A 26,250-nucleotide genomic window follows, 5' to 3' on the forward strand; every position below is an offset into this window, starting at 1 on the left:
TCACAGGTTCACATAGTCCATTACAAATTCTAGACCATTGTCTTCGATTTCAATGTCATCAAAATCATCTTTCTCCCATCCCTTGTAATCCCTAAAGTTACGGTACATCCTAGTTTCGGATTCCCTCGGGACGTGCGAAGATCAATATTTGTTTTGCCCCCTTTTCATTGTATTGTATTGTATTGTATTGTGGCGCCATGTCAAAAAGAGCAAACGTTTCATTCATGTTTATCACAAGTTCAATCCCATTTTCATCAACGAGTAACATTTTGCTGAAAATCGGCCACAAGTTCATCCGCGTTTTCGGGAATAGCCGTAACATTTTTGCATTGTTTCCTAAAACTAATCCCGTTCCTAGAGAGAAAACCAGTTACCCACCCTCCGGACGCCCTGAAGTTTGTTAATTGTGGCCGATGCTGCCGGTATTCCTGTTGCTGCTGTTCGGAAAGCACTGCCCACCATGTTCGGAAAGACTGTTCAGCTTTAATCATCATGTCGTCACCTGAGACAGGTACCCCATGTTGTCGCCTTGTTGCCATCCATTCACGAACTGACCTGTCAACCTCTGGCCATAAGGCTGAAAAAAATGTGGACTTTAGAAAAGATCAATTTCAAATTTAAAGTTCCAGGTTCTTATGGACATCAAATTTGAAAAGAAAACGACATGGAAGATGGCGATAATTTTCTGTTAAATGTACAATACAGCACTCACCAATGCCTCTTTGTCTTTGTCTGCGCCTGTTGACCTGCCTGCTCGCAGTTTCGCGATGTCTCTCTCGGAGGTCATCCTCAGTCTTCGCGGAGCCATCGGCGCATAGTCGCGGAGGGGATGTTATACTCCCTGGCAAACTGGGGTGATGAAATCCCATGAGGCTGCCTGATGTTTTCGTTTTCATAGTCATCGAGCAGACGGACTTTCTCCGCCAGTCAATACGATCGATGACGCCGAGCAGGAGGTTGTAAGGCATCGACATTTTCAACAACATTATTGATGTCGCCATTATCCATTGGATGAACGAAATCAGAAAACATTATCAAAATGCCAAAAAAGACAGTGCACATCATTTTGGTTTCTTACTGACGCTTGCGATTGACAATCTTAAATGCACGAGTAGGCCAGCGTTAAATCGGTTATTCAATGTCATCTAAATTCAAAGTGATATCAGACATGGATTTTGTGGTACATGTACATGCTCAATAAATCGTGTCATTAGCGTCATCTAGGCCTATTTCAAAGGACCTGCACATGTATACGCAATGATTTCCTCTCGACCAGTTGTGTGGACCGTTCGCTTATCGCATATTTTACAGTATGTCCTCACTTCTGCAAAGCTGGATGCCACAGGGAATCGTTGGTTGGCTGAACTCTCTGCGTTTAGTTTTGACATATCTTATGTTCCGGGCACTCCAAATGTGGATGCTGATGTTTTATCAAGGTTCCCCTGTCCAAAGTTGAAATGGAGAGTGTCCAGGCCATATGCCAAGCCATGCAGGTGGAAGATAGTTTGGTTGATTCCCTGTATATGTCTATGTCGGATGATTTGTCTTCTGCAGAAGCCTTGTTGGTTGATTCCCTTTGGCCAAAGGTTCATATTAGAGCAGGTCAGCAGTCTGATCCTGTAATTCGTCAAGAATATCTTTGGGTCGAGTCTCAACAGCGTCCAAGTCGGAATTTATTGAAGGACCAAGACAGGGATCTGGTTAGGTTATTTTCTTTCTGGGACAATTTGATCTTGGTTGATGGTTTATTTTGAAGGAAAGTTACTTCAATGGCCAAAGTTTTCAACAGATGGTTGTCCGACCCTGTCCGGGGCCCCAGGTGATTAGGGAGTTTCATAATCATTTGATCATCTCGGACGAGACAGGACTCTCGATTTCGTCAAACGTCGGTTGTTTTGGCCAGGGAGGGATGTCTGGGCAAATAGAGAAGTGGGTTCGCAATTGCCTTTCTTGTATCAAGAGGAAGCACCCACAGTTACAAAAACGTGCGCCTCTTGTCAATATTTGCACGACTCAACCTATGCAGCTGGTGTGCATGGACTTCTTGGGTGGAATTCACCAAGGTGTTTTATCTGTCGTTTAAGTGTTGTACACGTACACATGTGGTAAAACGCACGATTATTGCGCTCTTAAAATTAAACAGCAAATCACAAAAGGTGATTATACTGCGTGCGGACAAGAAGCGTGTTTTCGAACAAAAGATAACTTAATCGCCCGTGAGGGCATGTTTATATTGGCGACTAGGCCAACACATTTTTCATATGCATACTTTGGTCATTTCCGAGAAATTCGTTAAACGGTTCAGGATCTCAAAAGAAACTTTCCACTGGCTGCTTGGTGTGATAGAAAATTACCTGGTGCCAGCAACAGACAAGAATCATGCGCTAACCCCAGCCTAGCAATTATCAATCCTTTTTCTCATGCTACCGCCTTGGCCTTGGTATTCATCCGTCGCCACAATTCTCTGATATATTTTGGGTCACTCTTCGGCCTCTGGGGGAAATTTGCAGCCATTTCGTTGGAAATGTCAACCTATGCCAGATGTTTATTCTTGGTTGCATCCACCGCTTACTTTCAATAACCCGCAATCGTATCTCTTCAATGAGGCCCATCTCCTGCTCTGCAGCGAAATTTTCAGCCCTCTCCGTTTTAACCGTGCTGGCAGCGTGTGAGTAATTGACTGAAGGCCTACTTTTATATACTCATCAAAGAAAGTTAAGGACCACTTTTTATTTTTAACATATTTTTTTCACAGCACATATTAAGGACCAGAAAATGCCTAAATATGAATGTCCTGTATGACCTCCAAGACACAGTAGTCAATTTCACTTGTGGTTTGTTCCAGTTGTTGCATAACTTCTTTCTAAACTTGTCACAACCTGAAAATGGGTGTTTTGGTGTGTCAACTTTTTTACAGTTTTAGCCTAAATGTCTTGTCATCAATGTCAGCATGGTCAGTAGCGAGTATGGCCTCCCCCTGCTGCAATAACAGCCTGACACCGCTGTCTCATTGAGTTTATCAGACGATTAACATCCCTGACATCAATTGCATCCCAGGCAGCCTCCAAGGCCACACCAAGCTGCTGCAACCCATTTGGCTGCACCTCAAGCGCTCCAATACTCCTTCCCATCATGTCCCATACATGTTCTATCGGATTCAAGTCCGGGGATTTTGCTGGCCAGTCCATACGCTCAATTCCATGATCCGCCAGGTACTGTGTCACCACCCTCGCTGTGTGGGGACGGGCGTTGTCGTCCATGAAAATGAAATTTTCCCCAGTGTTTTCTGCAAACGGAACCACAAAAGGTTCCACGATTTCATCTCTGTACCTCACACCTGTAATTGTTCCCCCTGGGACCACAGAGAGGCGAGTGCGTTGACCGTGGCTGATTCCGCCCCACACCATGATGCTGCCTCCACCATAGCGGTCATGTTCAGCGATGCAGGCTTCAGCAAATCTCTCTCCCTGTTGTCTCCATACTCTAACACGTCCATCATTGTGGTCCAGGCTGAATCTGCTCTCATCTGAGAACAGAACATGGCGTTATTGGTGGTGGGTCCATCCCACATGATCACGAGCCCAATTGAGACGGATTCTTCTGTGAGCTGGGGTTAATGGGATGCATTGCAGTGACCTCCTGGCATGCATGTTGGTTCTGTGAAGTCGGTTACGGATGGTTTGATTTGAAACAGTCACCCCAGTTGCAGCAGTGAATTGGTTATTGAGTCTGCGAGCACTACTGAAGCTGTTGCGACGGCAAAGAGTCACTAAGTAGCGGTCATCCCTCGCAGTTGTTGCTGATGGTCGGCCAGTACGGGGTATCTCTGAGTATCGCCCTGTCTCCCGGTGTCGTTGGTTAGCACGACTGATGACACTGTGAGACACACCCATCATCTCAGCTACTCGTCACTGACTGAAGCCAGCTTCCAGCATCCCTATGGCTCGTGCAACCTCTACTTCACTCAAGTGGCGTCTAGGCATCTCTCTTGTCAGAATGCTGCCTGAGCTTGGTGGGAAATGCAAGGAAAAGCACTTGCATGGACTTTTGTACCACTTTATGTGGTCAGCTGACACACCAAAAACACCCATTTTCAGGTTGTGACAAGTTTAGAAAGAAGTTATGCAACAACTGGAACAAACCACATGTGAAATTGATTACTGTGTCTTGGAGGTCATACAGGACATTCATATTTAGGCATTTTCTGGTCCTTAATATGTGCTGTAAAAAAATATGTTAAATATAAAAAGTGGTCCTTAACTTTCTTTGATGAGTATATGCTGCGAGTTACATACTCTAAATCCTTGAAAGAGAGACCAGACAAAGAAAAGTCAGAAGGCCCGCCTTATCCATGATTATTTATAGCCCTATATGACTCCAATATGACCAGCAATGCCAAAGAGGTCCTTTCTTGGAGGCGAATTCCCTGAATGGTTTGGTCTGTCAATGTGGATAATCAATAATGTTCATTAGATTTCACCATGCCTGATCATGGTGCCATTTCTATGGGTCATCTTGACACCGGTGTAACAGCTGTGGTTGTTCCCCATGTGTCAGTGTTTCCAAACAATAGGCAGCTAGAGAGACCACGACTTTTCAATAGGGGGGATACACAGAAAAACTTGTCAATCTATTTTTGAGCGTTCCCAAACAATGAGGGGAAACACTCAAAAACAGAAACACTCAAAAACATTACACCGGGTCTTGACACTTGTATTATGCAATCAATTCCTAGGCCCATGCAGTTTTACTACTAGATGAATGTGAAGCTCAGCCCCCACGCTGCACGTTTTTGAATATCCGGTACCGCTAAGATGCAGACTCAGGCAGCTGGGGCATTAGCGAAAAGGTGTAGGAGCTACTACGTGAACGAGAAGTTAATGTACCTACGGGACTTTGAGGCTGCTTTAAATAATGGCACAGTACAGGATGGTGCAGAATTCGCTGGTCACTATAGGATTCCCTATGAAACCTTTAGATAATGGGACAGGGAGCGTCTAGAGCGTTTGCCAGTCTCTGTTCAGACATTACAGGATAAAGCACTAGAATTGTTCAGCGCTCATAGGGAAACCTTGGATGAAGGGAGACAAAATGAAGAAATGGAAGCTTGACCGATTCCTCACGAATTTAGGGCATCAAATGGATGAGTGTGTGAATTCATGAAATGCAAGAACATTAGTTTACGGCAATCTAACAAAAATACCATCACAATACCAGCTGATGCAGCTGAGCGAGTTACAGTGTTTTGCGATTAATTAGGATTAATTGGAGAGTTCAACATTCCTTTCAATTTCGTCTTCAATATGGACCAGACATTTTTCATTCTCGACTGTCATCCTTCATATACCTGTCAAACAAAGGGATCCAAGTCTGTTGACATTTGCACTTCGCGAACCAACACGAAACTTGGCTGTGCGGTGTCACTGTGCGTTTTCGCAACAGGAACAAAGTCTCCTGTTCATGTAACATTCCCCAGGAGGGGTTTGTTCGTCAGCTGAACGCCTTGAATGAGGATAACATTCCAGAAAATGTTCGATTTACATCCTCCTAAACAGGATGGTTTCGACAGGATACGATCGACAGTTGGGTGAATGGAGTACCTGCTCCACATTTGGAGGCAGAGAACTGCGATCGGTACTTTCTTATTGTCGACATGTACCGGAGTTCACCGCGGAGAAGCCTTCGGCTATGCCATAATGGAGCTAGGTGGCATCCTGGACTTCGTTCCAGCGGGTTGCACATCTATTTAACAGCCGCTAGATGTCGCAGTGATGCGGTCGTTCAAGGTAGCAGCCAGGCAACAGTGGAAAACATGGAAATCAGAAAAACTGACAACGACGGAAACTGTGACCCCATTTCCTTGCTTGATGCAATTGGCATCATCAGTCGCGCTTGGGAGGCCGTCCCTAACCAGGTTGTCAAAAATGGTTTCGAGGTAGTCTTCCACCCGCAGCCTGTTGAGGTCGGCCCTTTGGACATTAAATATCATGCTCTGGGTGATGACAATGAGGATGTTGAGCCCGGCATTGAGTTTATTGAAATGGACAATGAGTTTGTTCAAGATGTCTAAAGGTTTTCCTGAATGTCAATAGTGCTATTTTGTAGGGACATCCTGTAAGCTTTCTTCAATCAACCCGATTAAAGTTATGAGAATAGAAAACATCGTGTCAGTTTTATTCAAGCCGAAGATCGAACAATAGCATGGAATGCGTCCATTTCAAAAGAAAAGCCCCGAGTATAGCCTTTTTATCAGCCAATTGCCAAAGCTTTTGAAAAAAAGTAGGCCTGCCTGAAGTTACTAGGCGTATCTACAGGTTACATTAATCGTGAGCTTGCTGTTTGGGGCGGAGCTCCCAGATCCCTCTTTCAAGGATTTAGAGTATTTCCATTGAGCGGTTGAACGAACAATGGTTCGATATGCATTTCTTGACCGATTAAACCAGCCTTGTCCGCGTGCGGATAAAACATCGATCATCGCGTGGTCGATCGTTTTTCCAAATATGCATAGGCTACACCTACAAAAAGTCAGACCGCTACTACAACAGCAAGGGTTCTTTTCGACAACTATATTGTCCTTTATGGTACCCTGAGCGTCTTCATAGTGACAAAGGTCAAAATTGTGTAGGAAGGGTCATTGTGGAGCTGTGCAAGCCCATGAACATGTCTAAGTCACTCACAACACCATATCACCCTATGGGGAATGGAGTTTGTGAACGTTTTAATCGCACTTTGTTAAGTATGCTTGGCACTCTCCCCACGGATAAGAAGAAGGATTGGAAACGTTTTGTTCCTAGACTCGTACATGCGTACACTTCTTCTTGTCGTGATTCGTCAGGTTTTTCTCCGTATTTATTTAATCGTGTTTTTAATTTGGTTATCTGCGCACGTTGATAAGTTAATCTGTAGCATGGTGCATGTCTACTTGGAGCATTAACTGCTCTAATTTTGTTTAAACGCGATGGCAACTAAATGAAGTTACGAATTTCTTTTGGCGTTTAGTGATTCTTTTGAGGCCCACGGGCATTTCTGTGGTTGATGCGGTTGAAAGTGTTTGTCAAAAATTACCGTTTTTTTTACCTTGATGAGATGAATAATACTATTATTATTCATCTCATCACCATTCATCTCGCCATTCTTGTCATATTATCATATTATCATGTCATCATCGCGTCATCATGTTTTCATCTACTACCTGCACACTAAATTCACATATCTTTCTATATTGAACTAAATTTCGGGAGAAATTTCTATAAGTAAGTTGTGTGTGTGGCAGAATGGGTTAATACCCTTTTTATAATTTTAGTTGTGCGGGCTGGATTCGGATGGCTGCACACACTGGTCCCCCTGCCTTTAACTATGAATACCTTTTAATACTATACTACTATTATATAATCCTATATACAATGTACTATTTAAGTGAATGTTTGGTGTGGCCCAGTGCTATTCCATTAAATATTCTTCTTATGTTAAAATATATACGTATATTAATTATATTATATCCTTGCAGGTATGTTTATAATTTTTATGGTTCCGATTTGTGTAAATTGTGTTTATATTTAGTAGGCAGTTTCTTTCAATATTCTTCTCATGGGTAAATACAAACGTATATAAAATTATATTATATCCTTGCAGTTAGTCGCATGTATGCGTGAGGCCATGGGGCGAAACCATCGGCAACACCACGCACAAAGTTTTTGTAATGCACCAATGTTCATAAACCAGTAGGCGAATGATACAGATGTGGAACGATGTACTACTAAACCTTTGGAGGCATTTTATTTTGAGGATTTTGCGAATAACCTAGATTTAGCAAGTTTTGTTGTTGAAAAAATCCGGAGAAATTCCGGATCCGACAGAATCAAATAACGCCAAGAAACTTTTGCGACTCGTAAAAAGAAAAATACATGTTTGTGCGAAATTTTGGCTGTTTACAGAATAAATGTACAGAGTGGCTCAATAAAAATGTTACACATACAAATGGTTAGTATATTTTATAATTTTGGCATTTAATCTCAAACATACATATGTGCTTGAAGAGCAAGCGCTCTTAATTAATTTGACGCCGGCAGAATCATAATCCATCCATGGTTGACTGCACAGGTCATAATTATTTTATTGACTCATGTGAAATCTCACTTACGCAAAATTATCAGTGGTTAAACAGGACAAAGGAGAAAGAGGAAGCATTCCCAACATTTAATTTTATTCACAGTTGAACACAAATAGGAAAATTACAAAATGAATCAGTTAAATGGAAATCTTTAACCGTGAATAACATTTAATGTTAAAGATTGCTTCCTCTTTGTCCTTTGCCCTGTTCAACCACTGAAAGGTTGGTGCAAGTCAGATTTCACACGAATCAATAAAATCTGTCCTGTGCAGTCAACCAATTAAGGATTTTGCATCTGCTGGTGTCAAATTAATCGTAAGAGCTTGTTCTTCAAGTACATATGTATGTTTTATGTAAATGCCAAAATTATAATAGATATTAACCATTTTGTAAGTGAAACATTTTTATTGAGCCACTCTGTATACTCTAATCTCCCACTTACCTGTCCCATTTCCAAACCCTATCGCAAGTGACTAAGTCCGAATATTGCTAATTTTGGTTGGGGCAGAGCTCAATTTATGGAACAGCCTGGAGTAGTGACATGACAATGGACACTGTAAGGCTTTACGACAATCTTGCCTAGTCACGTAGTCGTTTACGTGTACTGCGGCTGGGCGACCGGGGCAATTAGGGTCACGGTTTCGTAACAGCTCAAGATCACTGTGGCGATTCGTTCACCATTTAACACACTGTATTTACACAATGGGAGCTACTACAACCGATCAATTGCCAATGGAATAAGGGTGATTATAGAAGAGTCCTGGCTATTCTGCAGTTAAGCAGTGAAGTGGTCTAGGAACACCCACAAGGAGTCTTTAAACTGTGATCGGGCCTGATTGTTGATTTCATCACCTGTAGTTAAAAAGAGTGGCCTCGTCTTTGACATGGAAGGGTAAAGTCACTAGATTGGAACTGGGACGAAAGAACAGGGTGATCTACTGCCTGATAATGGGCATTAAAGAAAAAATTGAACAGAAGATTAACATTCTGATAAGGTTTTATTCATCATGAAAGTCAACATCAGCGTCATCAGGGTCAAACTCAAGCTCATCATTAACCTCTTCAAGTTCCCCATCTGCTGGATGCGGGATCACTGGGTCGTCATTCCCGTCCGGAAGAAGTCCACTTAGTCTCCACCCACTGACTATCACTTGGAATGCCACTCTTTCCCAGGCGAGACTGATCATACGTACTACTTCCTGGCGGGAAATCTGATCACAGTGTCCATCATCTTCGGTATGTCCAATCTTCCAGGCTTTCCACACCAATCTGAGATGACATTTAAAACTGCGATTTACAGTTAAGTCCAAAGGTTGCAAAATTGAAGTGCATCGTCCAGGAATGAACGAATCCTGTCCATTTTGCCGCGGAATTTCCTCCGTAAACAGATGGGGCCGAATTTACGAAGGGTGTTTAAGAGTTAGACGCGTGTAAATTCTACATAATTAGTTTCAGGGCCTAATGCGGTTTTCATGAAGAAACTCTGCAAGGCCCTGACTCTGTCTATTCAGACATTAAATGCTGTTTTAAGCTAAACACCCTTTGTAAATTCGGCCCATGATGTCTATGGGCAGGGTAGCGATCCAAGATGAGGAGAAAGGTTGCTCCGGCAATAAATGGCACAACAATGGCTTGCAACCATTCGATCAATGACTGATGTCTTGCCCAGCCATTCGGAGTACCTGTAACCTAAGATTAAAACGTTTCGTTTAGAAATAAAGAATAAATCGGTGCAATTCATGAAAATGTATGACTCATTCTCCGATTGTATTGTTGCTCAGCCAGCTGATAGCTTTGGGAAATGGTTTCAAAGATCAACGTACTGCAATGATTCTAAAAATAGAACAGGATTCGTAAAAAGACCATTAAACACGAGGAGCAGGCAGATCATAGAGCTAGCTCCATTGGCAGTTGAAGATGATATGGTCATCTAACTGCTAATAAACCAGGATTAGTTAATGAAAAGGTTTACTTACTCGCACGTTCTGGGGAGCATGGGCTCGCAGTTCTGCAATAACTTCGCCTTCAGCATCCAAGCCCCTAAAGTTGACCTCAGCTGGTAGTTTTCGTCCATCGCTGGAGACGGCCAAGGTTACCGTGCATCCAATCTTCCCGTTCCCTCTTGAGGATCTGATGTCGATCGAATGTGATCCTGTTGTAGCCATTGTGGTTTTCGGCACCATGTCAAAGTTGACAAATGTTTCATCCATGTTGATGATCACATGGAAATTTCCATTTTGGATGATTTGAGACGTTTCCCTACGATAGACGGCCGCTATTTCCATAGCGTTGTCGGGGAGGGTTCGCGTGTCCTTATTCTTTCTTCGATGGCTTATTCTTTTTCTGAAAGGAAAAGGAGATCACTTTTAGCTTTGAAAAACGTAGCTTACTCCCCCATTACTGTCCATTTCTTGGTCATTGGGCCCATTATTCCATTATGGCAGAACAAAAGTTGTGAGAGAACCCAACCCAAGTGAGATACCAATTTACGAAATGGCTTCGTTGTTTTTACCTTTCCTTGAATCGGGTCAGCCAGTGATCTGACGCTCGGAAATCCTGATTGCGAGGCCTTTGCGCTCTCGTCTGCTGCCTTTGTTCCTCCGTCAGATTAGTCCACCATTGTCTGTATTCTCTGGCTGCTTGTGACTGGAGATCGATCCCGGATACTGGAATTCCATGCTGGCGGCGTTGAATAAACCAGTCGTTGAGCTGATTTTCCATGTCTGCCCAAAACGCTGAAAAGGACAAACGGTAGGCCTATCAAGCAGACGGTGAAGGGATGAATCGGAGGGGGAGAAGAGTAGAGTATGCCTGAAATCTAAGAAGAGTCCCTGAATAATGTCGAACTATGGATAAAACCTCATTTCACAGTGAAAGCCTGAACTCACTGTCGCGCTTTTGCGCCGCGTTTTCACCGAGGCGCGGAAATCAATTGTTATTCATTAGGTGAACAAAGGATTCCCCGCCCGGCGGTGAAAATGCGGCGGAAAAACGCGTCAGTGAGTACAGGCCTTAATCTTATGGGCCTACTTCACTTAAAATTGTACATCTTTCGTAAATTCCTGACAAAAATGAGTTACCTTGTTCATCATTGCCATGCTGCCGAATCCTCCGCCGTCTCCTCTCAATTTGGGTGCACCTGTCGCGGCGTTCCGACATCTCTTCATACTGGTCTAGCCATCTTGAGAATGTCCTTGGATGGATGCGGTGATGTACGGCAAAAGAACGACAAGACCGGGCATGCGCAATGCCCATCGCATGGTGCAGCCTAAAAGTATCCACGTAGTCCAAACGCTGATTCAAGCTGTAGCCATGAAGATGTCTCCTTTCTTGGCCTTCGTTAGCCGCACCATTATTACCTCCGTCGTCACCACCATCACCATGCCCACCATTACCGCCACCATCACTGTCGTCACCGTTATCCATCGAATTCACGACCCAAAATCCAATGGCAAAGCAAAAAATCCAAAACAAACGCATCTCGTAGATTAACAAATCGAACCTCTGACAAAAACATCAATGAGTACACAAGAACTGTTCAACTTCTCTTATACTGTTTTGGAGAATACGTAATTGTTATGTCACTGAGGTCATCCGTAACCTCACCCGATTAGGCCTAGTGTAATTCTTTGCCAGGCTCTGGGGTGTGACAAGGAAGTCGACAGAACAATTATAATATTGATCCAGGGCATTCTGTTTCCGACCATACCCCACCCCATTTTATTGGACTTAGGATTTTCTGATGATTTTCCGGGTTCAGGAATGGGACAGGTAAGTGGGAGATTAGAGTAGTTGGTTACTGGCTTGAATTTTTAGTAACTTTCCAAAAAAGATTTGGTGCAAGAATTGGCGGTTTACAGTAGTGAGTTACTGGATTGAATCTGTTTAAAATGACCCTTTATGATGATATATATCGCATATCGCATATTTCTATATTTGATTATCGATAGTAAGATGAAGAAGTAAATAAATGCAATTATAATTCTTCCTCTCTGCTTAACCAGTTACTAAAAACTTCGAAAACATCTGCGCCACTGTAACATAGATATAAACTCTCATATAACAGGGGGGGGGGGGGGGGGGGGGTTAAAGTACATTTGAGAGTGATCTCCAACTGCGGAAGCAATCTGTTAAAAAGTTTCATGGTAGATTCTTGTTCGCAGGAAGTACCCAATTTATTTACTTAGTACCATGTTGAACCTGAAGCACATGTCATTTACGATCTTTCTCCTTTCCACTTTTTACATGTTCTAGGGCTTTGGGCTACTTTTTCAACTTGCCACCATGACAGCTGCAGGGACTTTATCTATTTTTTCTATATATCACGCATGTGCGGGGCCTCCCTGGTCCTCAACCCCGTATGGGTCATGTATAAAGTGCTGCCTTCATTCCTATTCCATTCTTCATATGTAACTATGCATGTTCTGTTGCATGTTTACCCCACATAGGCCTCTAACAATAGCGGCTGTGCTTCCCATTGATACATATTATTGGAAAATGCCTGTAAATATTGCATAACTGCGACGATTTACCTGCTTGAAGAGGCTTGAATTGTAGCCAAGTGGCTATCTATAGAATGTAAGTCAGAAAGTAAATAAGGATCAGCCTTGAAGCATTTGTTTAAAACAAGTAGTTAAAAACCTAGAATCAGATCAAGGACCAAAACAAAACTCATATTTAATATGTATAACTATTATGACGGTTTTCTAAATCGTATAATAGGATAGTTGATATGTTAGGAAACAATACTTATTTAACTGAACTATTTTTAAAAATGAGGCAATCCGAAAAAGAGCTAATCAGCTAAAATAGTAATGACGGAATGGTCCACTGTGAAGAAATAGGTTAAAAATAGGTATGAAGCAATGGCCATAACAGGTATAAAAAGGGCAATATACCGTCTTTTCATCGATGTAAGACCGGTTCATTAGGCTTAATGCATACGCCTACCGCGAGCACAGGGCACAATACCATTTCATTCATTGGGGGAAAGTTGAATGAAGTAGGTGTATTACTAGTAGAAGGACAGACACATAGGATATGCAAAGCGCTCGCGTTTATTGTGGTTTGCGGTCTGAGCTTGCGGTTTCAGTGCGGTTTTGCGGTTTGGGTCTGTTTGATAGATCAATGTTAACCCTTTCTCCCATAAAACGCGTTGGAGTGGGCATCACAGGCCTTTTGGGGGCTCTACCAGCATCGGTTCAAGACAGCGACTCTTCATGCATTCAGGTTTATTCAGATTGGCTTTCATCCAATCATTATTCATCTTTTTTTTGCCTTTATTCATTGTTTTTATTTTTTATTCTTTATTTCTCATTTCTGTTTTTTTAATTTTTTATTCATTATTTTGGATTTTTATTCTGGTCCGGTTGCCGATTGTCTCTGCTGACCCGATTGCTTACTGCCCTGCTATCTCAGGCTCAAACTCATCAGGCAGATTGAGGAATTCTACCCCCTGTTCGTCGTCATCGTCGTCATCTGGAACTGGATGTGGACCTGCGTCTATGTTCTGTGGGCGTAACGCTTTCTCAAATCCATGCTCGACGACCTCTGGGCTGATCGCTTCCCAGGCACGGCTGACGATGTTGACAACATATCTGAGTCCAATTGGATCACACTGGCCTGCTTCGTTGGTGTTTTCGGTCTTCCATGACTTCCATGCTTGTCTGGCGTGACATTTGAAGGATCTCATGACAGCCACATCCAGGGGTTGTGCCAAAGATGTGCATCCGGCCGGTTCAAAGTTGAGTCTGCCCCCTTCTGCAGTGAGACGATTCCTGAAATTCTCCGTTCGATGTACTCTGAACTGATCCACCAAAAGTATGAACTGTTCAGCATGGGCCTCATGGACGTATGATATGAAGATTTCGTCAAGCCAATGGTGAATCGTCTCCTGTCCGACCATCCCGTGGCGGACGATGTGACCACAACGTTTTCGGGCAACTCGGCCTCTTCCAGAGCTCGAAGCGCGCGAACAAATCCTCTTCTCGGAAAGGTGATGTGGGCTCACATCTTATCGCCATTCGCCGCCACGCAAAGTGTAACAGAACATCCCAGCTTTGGATTCTTCCTGGAGGTTCGTACATCAACAGCCTTGGCGCCTTTCTCATTGAGGGTGTACATTAGGCGGAGGTCAAAAAGGAGGAAAGTCTGGTCCATGTTGAAAAACAGGCGCATTGGTAGAACAAAATTTTCGATGGTGTTGGTTATTTCATCGCGAAAGTTTCGAACCAGGACAACGGCGTTTTCTGGGATGGTGGTAGTGTTCTTCGTGACTTTTCGCAGGCTGGTGTCCTTCCTCTTCATAAAAAGTTCCACCCAGCCGTTGGATGCATGGAAATCATGCATTTGTGGTTTTGCTTCTGTGGCGAGTTGTCGGCGCTCTTCTGGGAGGGCAACCCACCAGGTGTGGAATAGTTGCACGGCCTTCTCCTGGACATCCTGGATCACAACAGGTAGACGTCTTTGCCGAACATCCCGGAACCAAATTTCTAGTTGGTCTTCGACCTCAGGCCAATAACCAATCAACATCTGCTTCATCTTTCGGTCTTTGCCCCGGTTCTGCTCCTCCTTCAATTCCAGGTCATGACGGTTCCAACTGCGAAACGTAGATCCAGTACTCTCCATTTGAAGCTCTAGTCTACCCCAATTTTACACGAGCTAATCAAATCTATAATCATCAAAGTACCTCATTTCTTGGACTCAATTTATAGTCTGCACGGTAACTAACATCAAAACAGAACAGTATCGTTAGCGGTAGCGTGTTGGCCGATTACCAGTGATATATAGATCCTACGGGAATCACACGCACTCGTAAGCTGCCATATCAGCAAACTACCTAACCTAACTATAAATCGAAATCCAAGTATTACGTACACCCTGTACATAATCGCAATAAATTATTACGTACACCCCGTACATTAAGGTGCCGGGCCATGTAAGCCAAGTAGGCGGGTAATCGTGATTTAAACATTCAATTACTGCCAGGTATCACGAAGTTTAGACTCCATCTGATTAGCTGGATGTATGTTTGATAAGTAAGTAGCACAAACGATTTAAAAGATGCCTCTTAATTTGGCTAATTACTAATACAAATGCGTAATATTGCCGACACAATTCAACTTCCTACTGCCCTTTTTGAAACATTGCATTCGGAAGTTGAGAATTGCATTCACATCGGATACACTTTGGCTTTCACGTAGCAGAGAGTTTCTTTTTCAATTTTCAAAAGGTAACTTAAGAAAATTCTAAATTTGCGCGTTTTAAACGACTTACTAGCAATTAATTCATTAAACGTGACCTAAATTGCAAAAAGGGCTCTGTTAAGAGATGCAGGGAGTTACTCTGCATTGATTCCAAGTGTTAATTGGTGTATCAGACAACGGAGCTCGGCGTGATTAGCCTGTTTATGTTGAAAACACCGATGTTATTGTATCAGTAATTGTCCTAACTGAACGCCATTAATTATTTTTGCTTTTATCATACGCAAAATTCCTTCAGTATTCCAGATTTTTTTATGAGGAGTCGGTAATCCGTCATGGTTAGGAAGGAGTTACTCAATTTTGAAGTCGACAGGGTCCGCAATCTTTGCTAACCGTCGGCACCTTAATGCTGATTGCTTGTTTTCTTAGTGTGAGACAAAGCCATCCCCACTATCTCTTTAGCACTTGGATTTCGATCCTCCACTTGTTTAGTTCTCGTCCAGAAATCAAGATTTGAGACTCGGACATCCAATCTAATGTGTTCACATAACTCTGGAGTTTGCACATTCCCGACCTCACCAGTGTCCTTATTTCTTTCCAGGCATCAGCAGCAATCAAGGGGCAAGTGTACACTCCGCTCAGGCAGTATGGTAATGAAGTGGATTTGGACAAGGAGGATCTAGAGGGGACCGGTTCAGAGAATAAAGAGGTGAGTTAAGTGTCTTTCTTTTAGACTAGAGTTTGGAAGATGATGGGAATATGATGGCCAATATGAGATCAGTTTTTTGCTACTCAATAACATGTTCCTAGAAATCACTTGTCAACAAAAGTAAGTCCCCCTTAAAAACTGGTCATAATTTCTAAAGAATCCACGACAATGCAATGAAAATGGTAGGACATAATCATACCAACTCCATAATGGGTGAAAAGGACAAGTGTCTACCTATTGTTACGCATGAATGATCTTCAATTGAACGAAAAACGTGCCGTTTCAGAAATAACCAAACTGATCCACCAAGGCTGAATTTGACTGGCAGTGTGTGCCATGCAATCAGTTGCGATTTGATACTCACTGAAACATGGACCGAACTTTGTGATTTTTGAAATCGCACTTTTTTCATTCTATTGAAGATCATTCATACATAACAATATGTGCGCCCCTGTCCTTTCAACTCATTGTGTCTAATGGTAGTAAGATGATTTCCTGCAATTTTCATCGCATTGCCGTGGACACTTTAGAAATTATAATCAATTGTTTACTTTTGCTGAGGTGTTTAGTTCTTGCAGTGTAGTGTAGTATAGTGTAGTGAAGTTGAGTGAAAACTGGAGATCCAAACTACAGGAAATAGCGGCTTAAAAAAGAGTTCCTATAAAAGTGCTCACATTTCTTTATTATATTCCATGAGTTAATCCATTGAATATTTACTTAGATACGGAATTAAATACATTTAACCTGATAAGAATCCAAACATCCAAGTGATCACAACCTCTCCATCCATAGACTATTTGATTAGCAATTCAAAATGGCTGCACCGTAGACCCTGATAACACCCACGTCATATGCTGCGTCATCTCCAGAATCCGGGGGATATGTAGTATGTCTAACCTCTGACCCGTCTAGTTGGCCGTTATGTGTCACTACTGTTCCTGAACGACAAATTAATTTTTGTGGGCCACCAAATATGTCTTAAATTGAGTGTACGTCTTATGGTAGACATAAATAAAGATACCTTACACGAACATACAAAAATGAATTCGTTGTCGCTGATTGTTATACAATAGGGTGGTTTCGCAGGCGCACGGATAGCGCGACGTGAACAATTAGCAGCGGTGACGTCATCACTACTTGCGGTGTCGTGACGTCGTACGCAACGTCCCTTCGCGTAAACGGAGGGAAAAGACGGATAGCGGGCTCGATACACGTAAGTCTAAACGGACAACAAAATTGACGAATTTTCACTGACACAGAAGTCGTACATCCTGAGTAGCACCTGTAATAGTTATTAGGAATATTGTGCTGCAAATAAATGGCTTTTGTAGTCGATATCGCCTATCCTTGCAGGCGAAAAAAGATGATGAAGTGCGGTTGCCGATGTTTCGCTCCCATGGATGTACACTTGACACTTGTGCCGCATGCATTTCATGCATGTCATGATGTGGATATTTCCCCGGCCATCCATGGTCATGATGATGATGGAATGTGTTGTCTTGTGTGTTCATGTTGTGAAGGCAGGTCTAGAGTGGTGCACGGGTGTGGCACAGCCAGGGGCAGGCTCTGTAAACTATTATGCATTGACAGAGCACAGGAATGTCATCTTTACGGAATCTGAATTCGTTCCAACATTGATCGTCCGTGTAAGTCTCTAAATCGAATCTAGGCAACGCTGGATCATATGTTACCCCCCTTGGCACCGCCATTTCTTCAAAAAGTAGGTACACAAACTCATCATCTTCATTTTCAATCGCCAAATGCAAGAGTTCTCTGAGTGCCGCCATTTTCAAAATTCGCGCCACCTAGACTTAAACGTAACCGTTTTCTCGTGCGCAGCGAAACCACCAAAATGACGCAGCAGTAAATAAAACGGTTACGTCTAGCTAAACGTTCACGTCGTGCTATCCGTGCGCCTGCGAAACCACCCTAATATTTTGCCACTTGCTTAAAATAGTACGACCATATAAACAAAATTCACGTGGCTGTCATTTAATCCTTATGAAAAGTTTTTGTTTCAGTTAATTTACAATTATCATGCAGCAAACGGTAAATATTTGTCATTGATATTCTAGTTAGTGTCGTATCAAATATTTTAGTGCAAATTATTGTTTATTTGCCGCATTGGGGAAATTAACCCATATGAGGCTTGGTTGCTTTTCATATGATCATCAGAAGCAAATTAAAAATGTGATGTGTTCATCATCATATGCTAATGATGTGATAGCAAGTGACGTCATCGATGTTTATGTAAATTGTCATGAATTATTCGCAGAGCTTTTATTTTTAGATGTGTCCAGGGGTTGATAAGAGGACCACCTGAAGTGAGGAGCGCATTGACTCCTGGAAATAGAGGTGGAAGTGGTCGATCCACCATCTTGGAATATAATTTTAGTGGGGTCGCCAATAATTCAATATTTTGTGAATTACTTTTGCAGTAAGTCTGAAATTGGACTAATTCATAGTAAATTTGTCATTAGAAAATATCAATTATTAGGTTGTAATCAACAGCAAACTTGTGACATACACATATACTGTTTTAACTAGTACCTTATGAGATGACTCAAAATGTCCACATCATAAATGGATGTAAGGTTTACGACACATTGACGTGCTGAACAATTTTGGAAAGGTATACCTCACACCACTCTGCTCCCTAATGTTTGCCAAAACAAGCTCATCGAGGGAAAAATGACCTCTTCCAATCCTAAAAACCAAGAAACTGGGCTTCAAAATCACAAAACTATCAAATATTCCGTTAAATAACAGTGACATTGAATGGATATTGGGGACATGTACGGAGTTTCCCAGCCAACTGTTTGCAACATTGTTAACGCGTTACTGCCGCCGTTTGTGCCCGGAAGGAAAATACTCTAGTCTCGGCTTTTTATGGTGGGTTCATTATCTACCGCCTACACCAGCCAGTAATGTGATGTGAGACCGCCTCCATCATATGAATGGCTGAACGTCTGTCATTCACATTTGGATCGTGTGACTGCTAGCATGGGACGCGGTCCTTGTAAAATTGATTGAGCCACAGGGAAAGTTATGGTTCATTACATCCAATCTTTTAATGTTCAATGAATGACCGAAATTGATACAGTTTGTAATATTGAAAGTTTTACTTCACACTGCTATTACGATAAATAAAATTAATGCTATAATGCAGGGTGTCGCAAAAGAAATGCGCGAATTTTACATTCTGAGTATGAACCATAAATTGCCTGGGTGTCTAAATTTTCTTTAAAATTGCAACGTTTGGTGCATTTTTCTCTAAACATAAGAAATGACTACAGTCTCAATTCAGAATTGAACTTTTCACATCGAGGTAAACAAGAAATGAGATAGATAGATGGATAGATCCAGGGGGATGATTGGGGAACCTGTTTACACGTTTCAACACATGCCATCTTTTTCTAAACACGTCAAACGTCGCTAAGGACAAAAGCCAACCGCTACTTTTATGCACCATCGTGAACCTTATTACCCATAGATTGCTAAGATGTGCAGTACGTCACTCGGTAATGTACACAGTAAGCACATGCAGCGACGAAATGTTGTATAACGGCCCAAATAGGCCATGGGACGAGTGTGAAAAATGTGAAGTTCCGTTTGACAAATTAGCGGGCAAATTGAAAACAGTCGTTTTTGGGTAATATGGGGGTGCTGATTTCAAAAATCAATTTTTCTCCCACGTAAAGTTGCACATTAAGTCAGAAATGAGACCCTTAATAGAGCCTAATGGTCCCAAAGTAAGGGTCAAAAAGTTGATGTCATCGAAACATGTCAACATGGGTATCAAAATGAAGGTCTATGGGGGTACTTTAACATTGCATATTTTTAGGCCCCCTTAACGAACCTTGGGACCCCCCAGGGAGGGTCAAAAAAAGCAAAAGTGGTAACTTTGACCGCCTCCCATGAGCTTCATGGGCACCGCATGTGGATAAAAACTGTTTTATTAGACAGTACTCACATAGACCTTTTCATAGATACCCATGACGACACCCTTGGGCAAAAGGTTTTCGAGATCTTAAATTTGGAGCCTAAAAAGGGGTCAAAATTACTATCTCGGCAACCCTTACCCCGAGAGTGTTGTCATGGGTATCATTTTGAAGGTCTATTCGATTACTGTCAAATAAAACAGTTTTTATCCATTTATAGTCCCTATGAAGATCGTGGGACAGGGTCAAAGTTACCACTTTTGCCCTTTTTGACCCTCCCAAGGGGGTCCCACGGTTCGTTAAGGGGGCCAAAAACTATGCAATGTTAAAGTACCCCCATAGACCTTCATTTTGATACCCATGTTGACATGTTTCGATGACATCAACTTTTTGACCCCTACTTTGGGACCATTAGGCCCTATTAAGGGTCTCATTTCTGACTTAATGTGCAACTTTACGTGTGAGAAAAATTGATTTTTGAAATCAGCACCCCCATATTACCCAAAAACGACTGTTTTCAATTTGCCCGCTAATTTGTCAAACGGAATCCTTTTTCTAGACACATTTTTGCCACTCGTCCCATGGCCTAAAAACAAAAACAATGGTTTTTCCTCTTGCCAATGTGACTGACGTCATGACGTAAGTCGACGTCATGGATCTGCTTAGATATTCAGGCTTCTGTCTGGGTCAAAATTAGTTGCCCACCATAAATCGGCTTCATGGCGCTTATTTACCCATCAAATACTTATCTAAAAACTTCCACAAAATCAAATTCAGATTTGGGAAACTTGCATTCAGTAGTATTTTTTCTGCATTTCTTTGTAGCAAAACATGGTAGTTCTGTTGAAATACCACTGAATGCAGGTTTAAAAATCAGAGATTATTTTGGGGAAGTTTTTAGAGATTTGTTGGGTAAATAAGTGCCACGAAGGTGATATATGGTGGACTACTAATGTTCACACAAACAGTGCAAAGACAGAGTCCGTGTTCTTTCGCATCCTGCAGAGCACTAGGCCTGATCCACTTCATCATCTAGCATGCCCATGAACTCAATTCCATCTGCATGTTCTTCGTCAAGTTGTGGAAGTGGTCCAGCCTCGACCTGGCCTTGGCGTAAAGCTGCCTCCATTTTCGATAACCTGGGGACTCACGGCACCACAGGCATTGCTCACAAAATGTTGACGTCATTCAGCTGGATTCGGTCACACTGTCCTTCCGCATTCGTATTGCGCTTTTTCCACAATGTCCACTCTTTTCTGGCGTGAGATTTAAAGGATTTCATTACCGATACGTCTAGAGGTTGCACCAGAGATGTGCATCCTGCAGGTATGAAATTTAAAAGTCCTCCTAATTCTGTGACTCTCATACCGAAGTCTTCCGTTTGATGTACTCGGTAACGGTCAACCAGCAGAAGGAACTGTTCTACTCCATGCCTCTCCAGGTAGGGCTTGAAGACATTCTCCATCCAGTGTCCTAAGGTCTCCTCCCTCACCCATCCAGTCGCAGAGGAGGTCACGATGACGTTAGGTGGTAGATCTTGGCGTCCTTCCAGGAGGGCTTGCTGACGAACAAATCCACGACGGGGAAACGTGATGTGGGCTGTCGTCATGTTGCCGTCGGCTGTGACACAGAGAGTATTACAGTACAGCCAAGTTTCACATTGGATCTTGACGTCCGGACGTCTACTGAAGATGACCCCGTTTCATTACAAGTGTGCATAGGACGAAAGTCTAATAGCATGAAGGCTTCATCCATATTGAATATGAACATCATGGCGATCTCGAAATGTTCTATATTCCCGGTGACATCGTTCCTAAATTCCTCCACTCGATTTGCGGCGTCTTGAGGCAGGGTAGTTGAGTTTTTATCAACTTTGCGTAATGAAACATGTTTCCTGTCCTTGAAACCGTCCACCCATCCATCTGACGCACGGAAATCGTGGAGTGTGGATCTAGTGCCAATAATTTCATCTCGCCGTGCATCAGCGAGGTTTCTCCAACAAGCTTGGAAAATGTCGAAACCTTTTTCCTTCAGGTCATGTACGGCGATGGGGAAGCGTAGCTCACGTTGCTGCCGGAACCATTCGTGCAGCTGCTCCTCGACTTCTGGCCAGGCACCCGTATTCTTTGGCTTCACTCTTCTGCTTTCACCCTGATGTTCTTGCTCCATTCGTTCTAAACTTGCTAAGTCCCACTTACTAAAGGTGTGGATGGATATGTGATAGTGGTTAGCAAATTCTGTCATGTTAGCCACATTTCCATTCATTACGGCAGTTTCAAGTTGTCGCAGGTACCTGATCTTTTCCGAAACGTAGTAGCTTCGTCTTCTTTTTGGCATGGGTTCATCCATTGCGATTTCGCACGAATGGCAGCACGGAAAGTACGGACACTTGGCCCAGTTTATAACGTCCCCGATTATACAACATAGGGCCTCGGCGTAGGCATGATGCCTGGGGAAGTTCAATCAGACATAGCCTCACAATACACGGTGTTGCAAGTATGAAAACGGTAACGGATGGTTCAACATTTTCACAAGCGTACAGAGATTAATCTTTTCTCTGACCCCCTCCCTCCTGAAGAAACGGGTACTCTGAAAAATGTGGATTTCTAACTCAACATTTTCCTAGTGTAATCTTTGTACTCGTGTGTTAATGTTGAAAATGTTGAACCATCCCTAAATTTTGTGTGATTACAATAAACCAATTACCAACTGATTAAAAGTCACTCGTTTCCATAACAAACAACTCAAAAAACCACCCCGGACCCAACTTTGGAAATACCATTGACACTGGAACTTCGGAACTGCTCATAGGTCAGATCTATTTCATAGGAGCGATTCAACAAACTGCCCGAGTGTTTAGCATAACCGCGAAATCGACCATAGCACACTTCGGCATTGCTCCGCCATCTGATTGGCCATTTCATCACAAAAGCGGTGAGTAACCATGCTCTCCATAGTTTGTGAAGGGGAATGGCCTGCATATTGCAAACCCACCATAAAAAGCCGAGACTAGAGTATATACACTTCCATAGAACCACGTACAGAAGGAAGGAGAGCTGCTGCGGAAGCCTTCTACGAGACTGCAGAACTCCTTTAGTTTGGTACATGTTGTAGGAGCTACAACGTACATATTTTTCTTCCATCGAGCCACCATCTTTGTCTTTCCCCTCATCCTCCTTCCCACTTCTTTTGGTCTCTTAGGAAAAATTTTCCCCGATGACAATGTCTTCCCATGCCTAACGTTTCTTCCTGTTGGCTGTAGTGTCAGATCGTTTATCTTTTGCCACTTTCTCGTCCATTCTGACCGCCTCAATTAGCCCCATCCTCGGCTCTCTCGTTCATTTTCGCCATTGTTCGCAGAACGACCACCTGACTAAAGGCAGAGTTTTACACCGATTCGCTGTGATTCACGCAATTTCAAATAACGTTGTGGCACGAACAATGAATCGGCACGTTCTGATTGACAAATTGTCCGGGGACAGCTGAATGCCCGATCATTGAGGCATGTGAATTGCAGCCGTTTATCCGTCCGCGGTCAACAGTGTTTTATCCTCCGCTTTAAGTAGATAAACGTTAAAATACCTGTATTTTGCACGTTTAAATGCCTTCATGAATTCTGGCCTTTGCTTTTTTTCATACTTTTTATCGATTTTTACCGCGAACTCGAAATTAAACTTGCTTTAGAACTCGTTGTTAAATAGTTAAATAATTAATAAGATATGAATGTTCCATTAAACGACAACGAATGGAACCACATGATAGCCTTAAGTAGTCCATTAAGCACCGGCAACATACTTAACTGGTAACCACAAAAATATGTGATGATGTGGAGTAGAAAAACACATTTTTCGAAAATTATTCTTAAATCAGTGCCATCACTACTTCTCAAAACGGTCGAAAAGAGGAAGACGAAACATATCGCTTTTCATATTATTGTTGTCTTTGACATCTGAATAGTTTTCTTGAAATCAGTGAATTTGAAGCTGGCATTTGCTTAAAAACGAAGCGTTTGCAATGGCTATGTTCAGCTTATCGAAGAATTGTTAACAAAGTTTATCTACAAGTTCCAGTTGTGCGGAATTGGCTTGGGTCAGCGAATGACCCGAGCGAGCTCTGTCAAAACGCGCGCCTTTCGGAACGGGCGGTGGCTTTATTATTGAAACCATATACGTTCCCTAGTTGCCTGACTCTTTATTTGAAAGAGTCTCATTTAATCGTCTAACCTCTTATCGACCTCTTTCATCTTTTTCAGCCACTGCTTAGTGATCAGACGACAAGGGTGTGATTGGTACATTCCTCAGGCCATAGTCATCATAATATTCATCATCGTCGAATCATTGTCAAGGTGGGAAGCGCAAAAAGGCTTTCCTGGAGTAAGATGGGGATCAAGCCTGTTTGAAGTACGTGGACATTAAAAAATATCGCTCGAAGACAATATGCCTGGCGAGATTGATACTGAAAGTAAAATGTAAATACGACAATAACTAGAGACCAAACGGATGTGAGGCACTCCACCAACATGACTAAGGCATCAGACCCTGTGAGACAAATTTTTAAAATGAGTCAAATATATCGGTTGGGCCTCAAAAAGCGAGTTCATTACTACAAATAGGATTTCATTAAATTCAAGATTATGATTTAGATATTTCTCAGCCACTATTGGTTTGATTTTTGTCACATCGGTACAAGCTTATTTCGATGGGTCAGTAAAATGGTGCAAAAATTTTACCAAAATTCGTGTGGCACACAATAACGATAACACTACTAAAATGATATCGTTTAAAACAAGAAGACTTGATATGAAGGTTTCATAACTGATCAATCTTTGTTAACATTCAATATGCTATGACTCGTTGCCAGCTTCAGGAAAAGTTTCCTTTACTTTGAATATTTTCCATTACATTCATGTGTTCATTTACAATGGTGTGTATTTTGTATTTTGTATTTTTTTCATTGCAGTCATACAGCAGTTCCTCCCATAGCTCGCCGTCTGACCCAGGCCTGATTTGAAACTTTTTTAAGTCCAGTGAAGTTGTCATTTTTTACCCTAACAATAGCGGGTTCGAGACTGGGCGTTAATCACCCTTCGACTGGGATTATAGAAGTAATTTGATCATATTGGTCTTACTATGCCCGCACAATGGTAGCAGGATAATGTTGACTCAATACTACTGATAATTGTCTTGTATGAAGTGTTTCATTTGAAGTATTGGTGAATATGAAATTATTGCACTTGTGCTCAGTATTTGCTGTTCCTGAGCCGTTGTACATCTACATGTATGGCCACGATGACAGGTGATGAAGATGGGGACAGTGGTAATGCAGGAATCGATTTGCATCCCGAGCCCAAGGCGACATCACCATGCCTATTCATCAGCTCAAAGATTCAATATTTAGATGCTTACATTCAGGCCCATCTTTTAGGCCATGTGAAAGCGAGGACACCGTCACCAAACGCGTGCCGATGTCGAATCCATCCACGGACATTTTGCGATTGGTTAGCAAATGATGATGACCTCAGAACTACGTATGATGAGCTCCCAACCTCGAATGGACAACGGGCTGATGCAGACGGAAGTAATTCAGGAATTACCAGTATCACGCTGCTGAAAATGTCAGGAAAACACAATGTTTTCTCTTTTACCAATATGAAAAGGACATGACTTCTTGATGTCATTGTTGTCCAATTTTCATTTAATAGGGGATTACCCTTAATGTATTTCCTACGAACCACTTCCTTCTGATCTCATGAAACTGATCCTGCCTAATGACATTGTTCATGGGGGTAATTGTAACAATTGACTGCTTGTAATTCAAGCAGCCTAGTTTTGGGTGACACCGAGGATGATGGGGAAAAGTCCCTTAATCGAACTTCGAGAGGTCGTGAACATGATCAGCTTGTCTTTGGAGAGGATCAGTGCTGATGCTGTGCGGCCTGCTTTTGGAGATGGAGATATAGCCGTCTGCTCAATTATTGACGACAATTAAGGTCATCAATTAGAACTTGGACAATTACTAGCTGAAATTGAACAGAGTGAGAAGGAAGATGATTTCACTGTTTTTAGATGAAGAGCCAGATTATCAAGAATAAACAAAATTGTTCTTTGATCATGATTCATCAGATAAAATGTATCCATATCCCGGTGTTTACCCATTTCTAAGGGCAGGTTTCATTTTGCGTTTGTGAGTACTACATCATTTTAGTGGAACATGTATAGTCAGTGACTATATTCCACTATACTGACAAAATAGCCCAATGTTCTGAAGCTTTGACAACAAATGTGACTC

At 42.3% G+C, this 26,250-nt stretch overlaps 1 protein-coding gene across 1 annotated transcript in view; it reads left to right on the top strand.

The window, feature by feature from the left end:
- LOC135502097 (ankyrin repeat domain-containing protein 50-like) overlaps nt 1-24,972 on the top strand; it is a 357,552-nt gene extending 332,580 nt beyond the window's left edge. Inside the window, exons 24-25 of the mRNA XM_064794655.1 lie at nt 15,914-16,021; nt 24,215-24,972. Coding sequence (XP_064650725.1) covers nt 15,914-16,021; nt 24,215-24,247 — 141 coding nt within the window. The 3' untranslated portion in view covers nt 24,248-24,972. The remainder of the gene's footprint in view (nt 1-15,913; nt 16,022-24,214) is intronic.
- The last annotated feature ends 1,278 nt before the right edge of the window (nt 24,973-26,250 follow it).

This window comes from Lineus longissimus, chromosome 18 (genome assembly GCF_910592395.1).
Source record: "Lineus longissimus chromosome 18, tnLinLong1.2, whole genome shotgun sequence".
NCBI lineage: Eukaryota > Metazoa > Nemertea > Pilidiophora > Heteronemertea > Lineidae > Lineus > Lineus longissimus.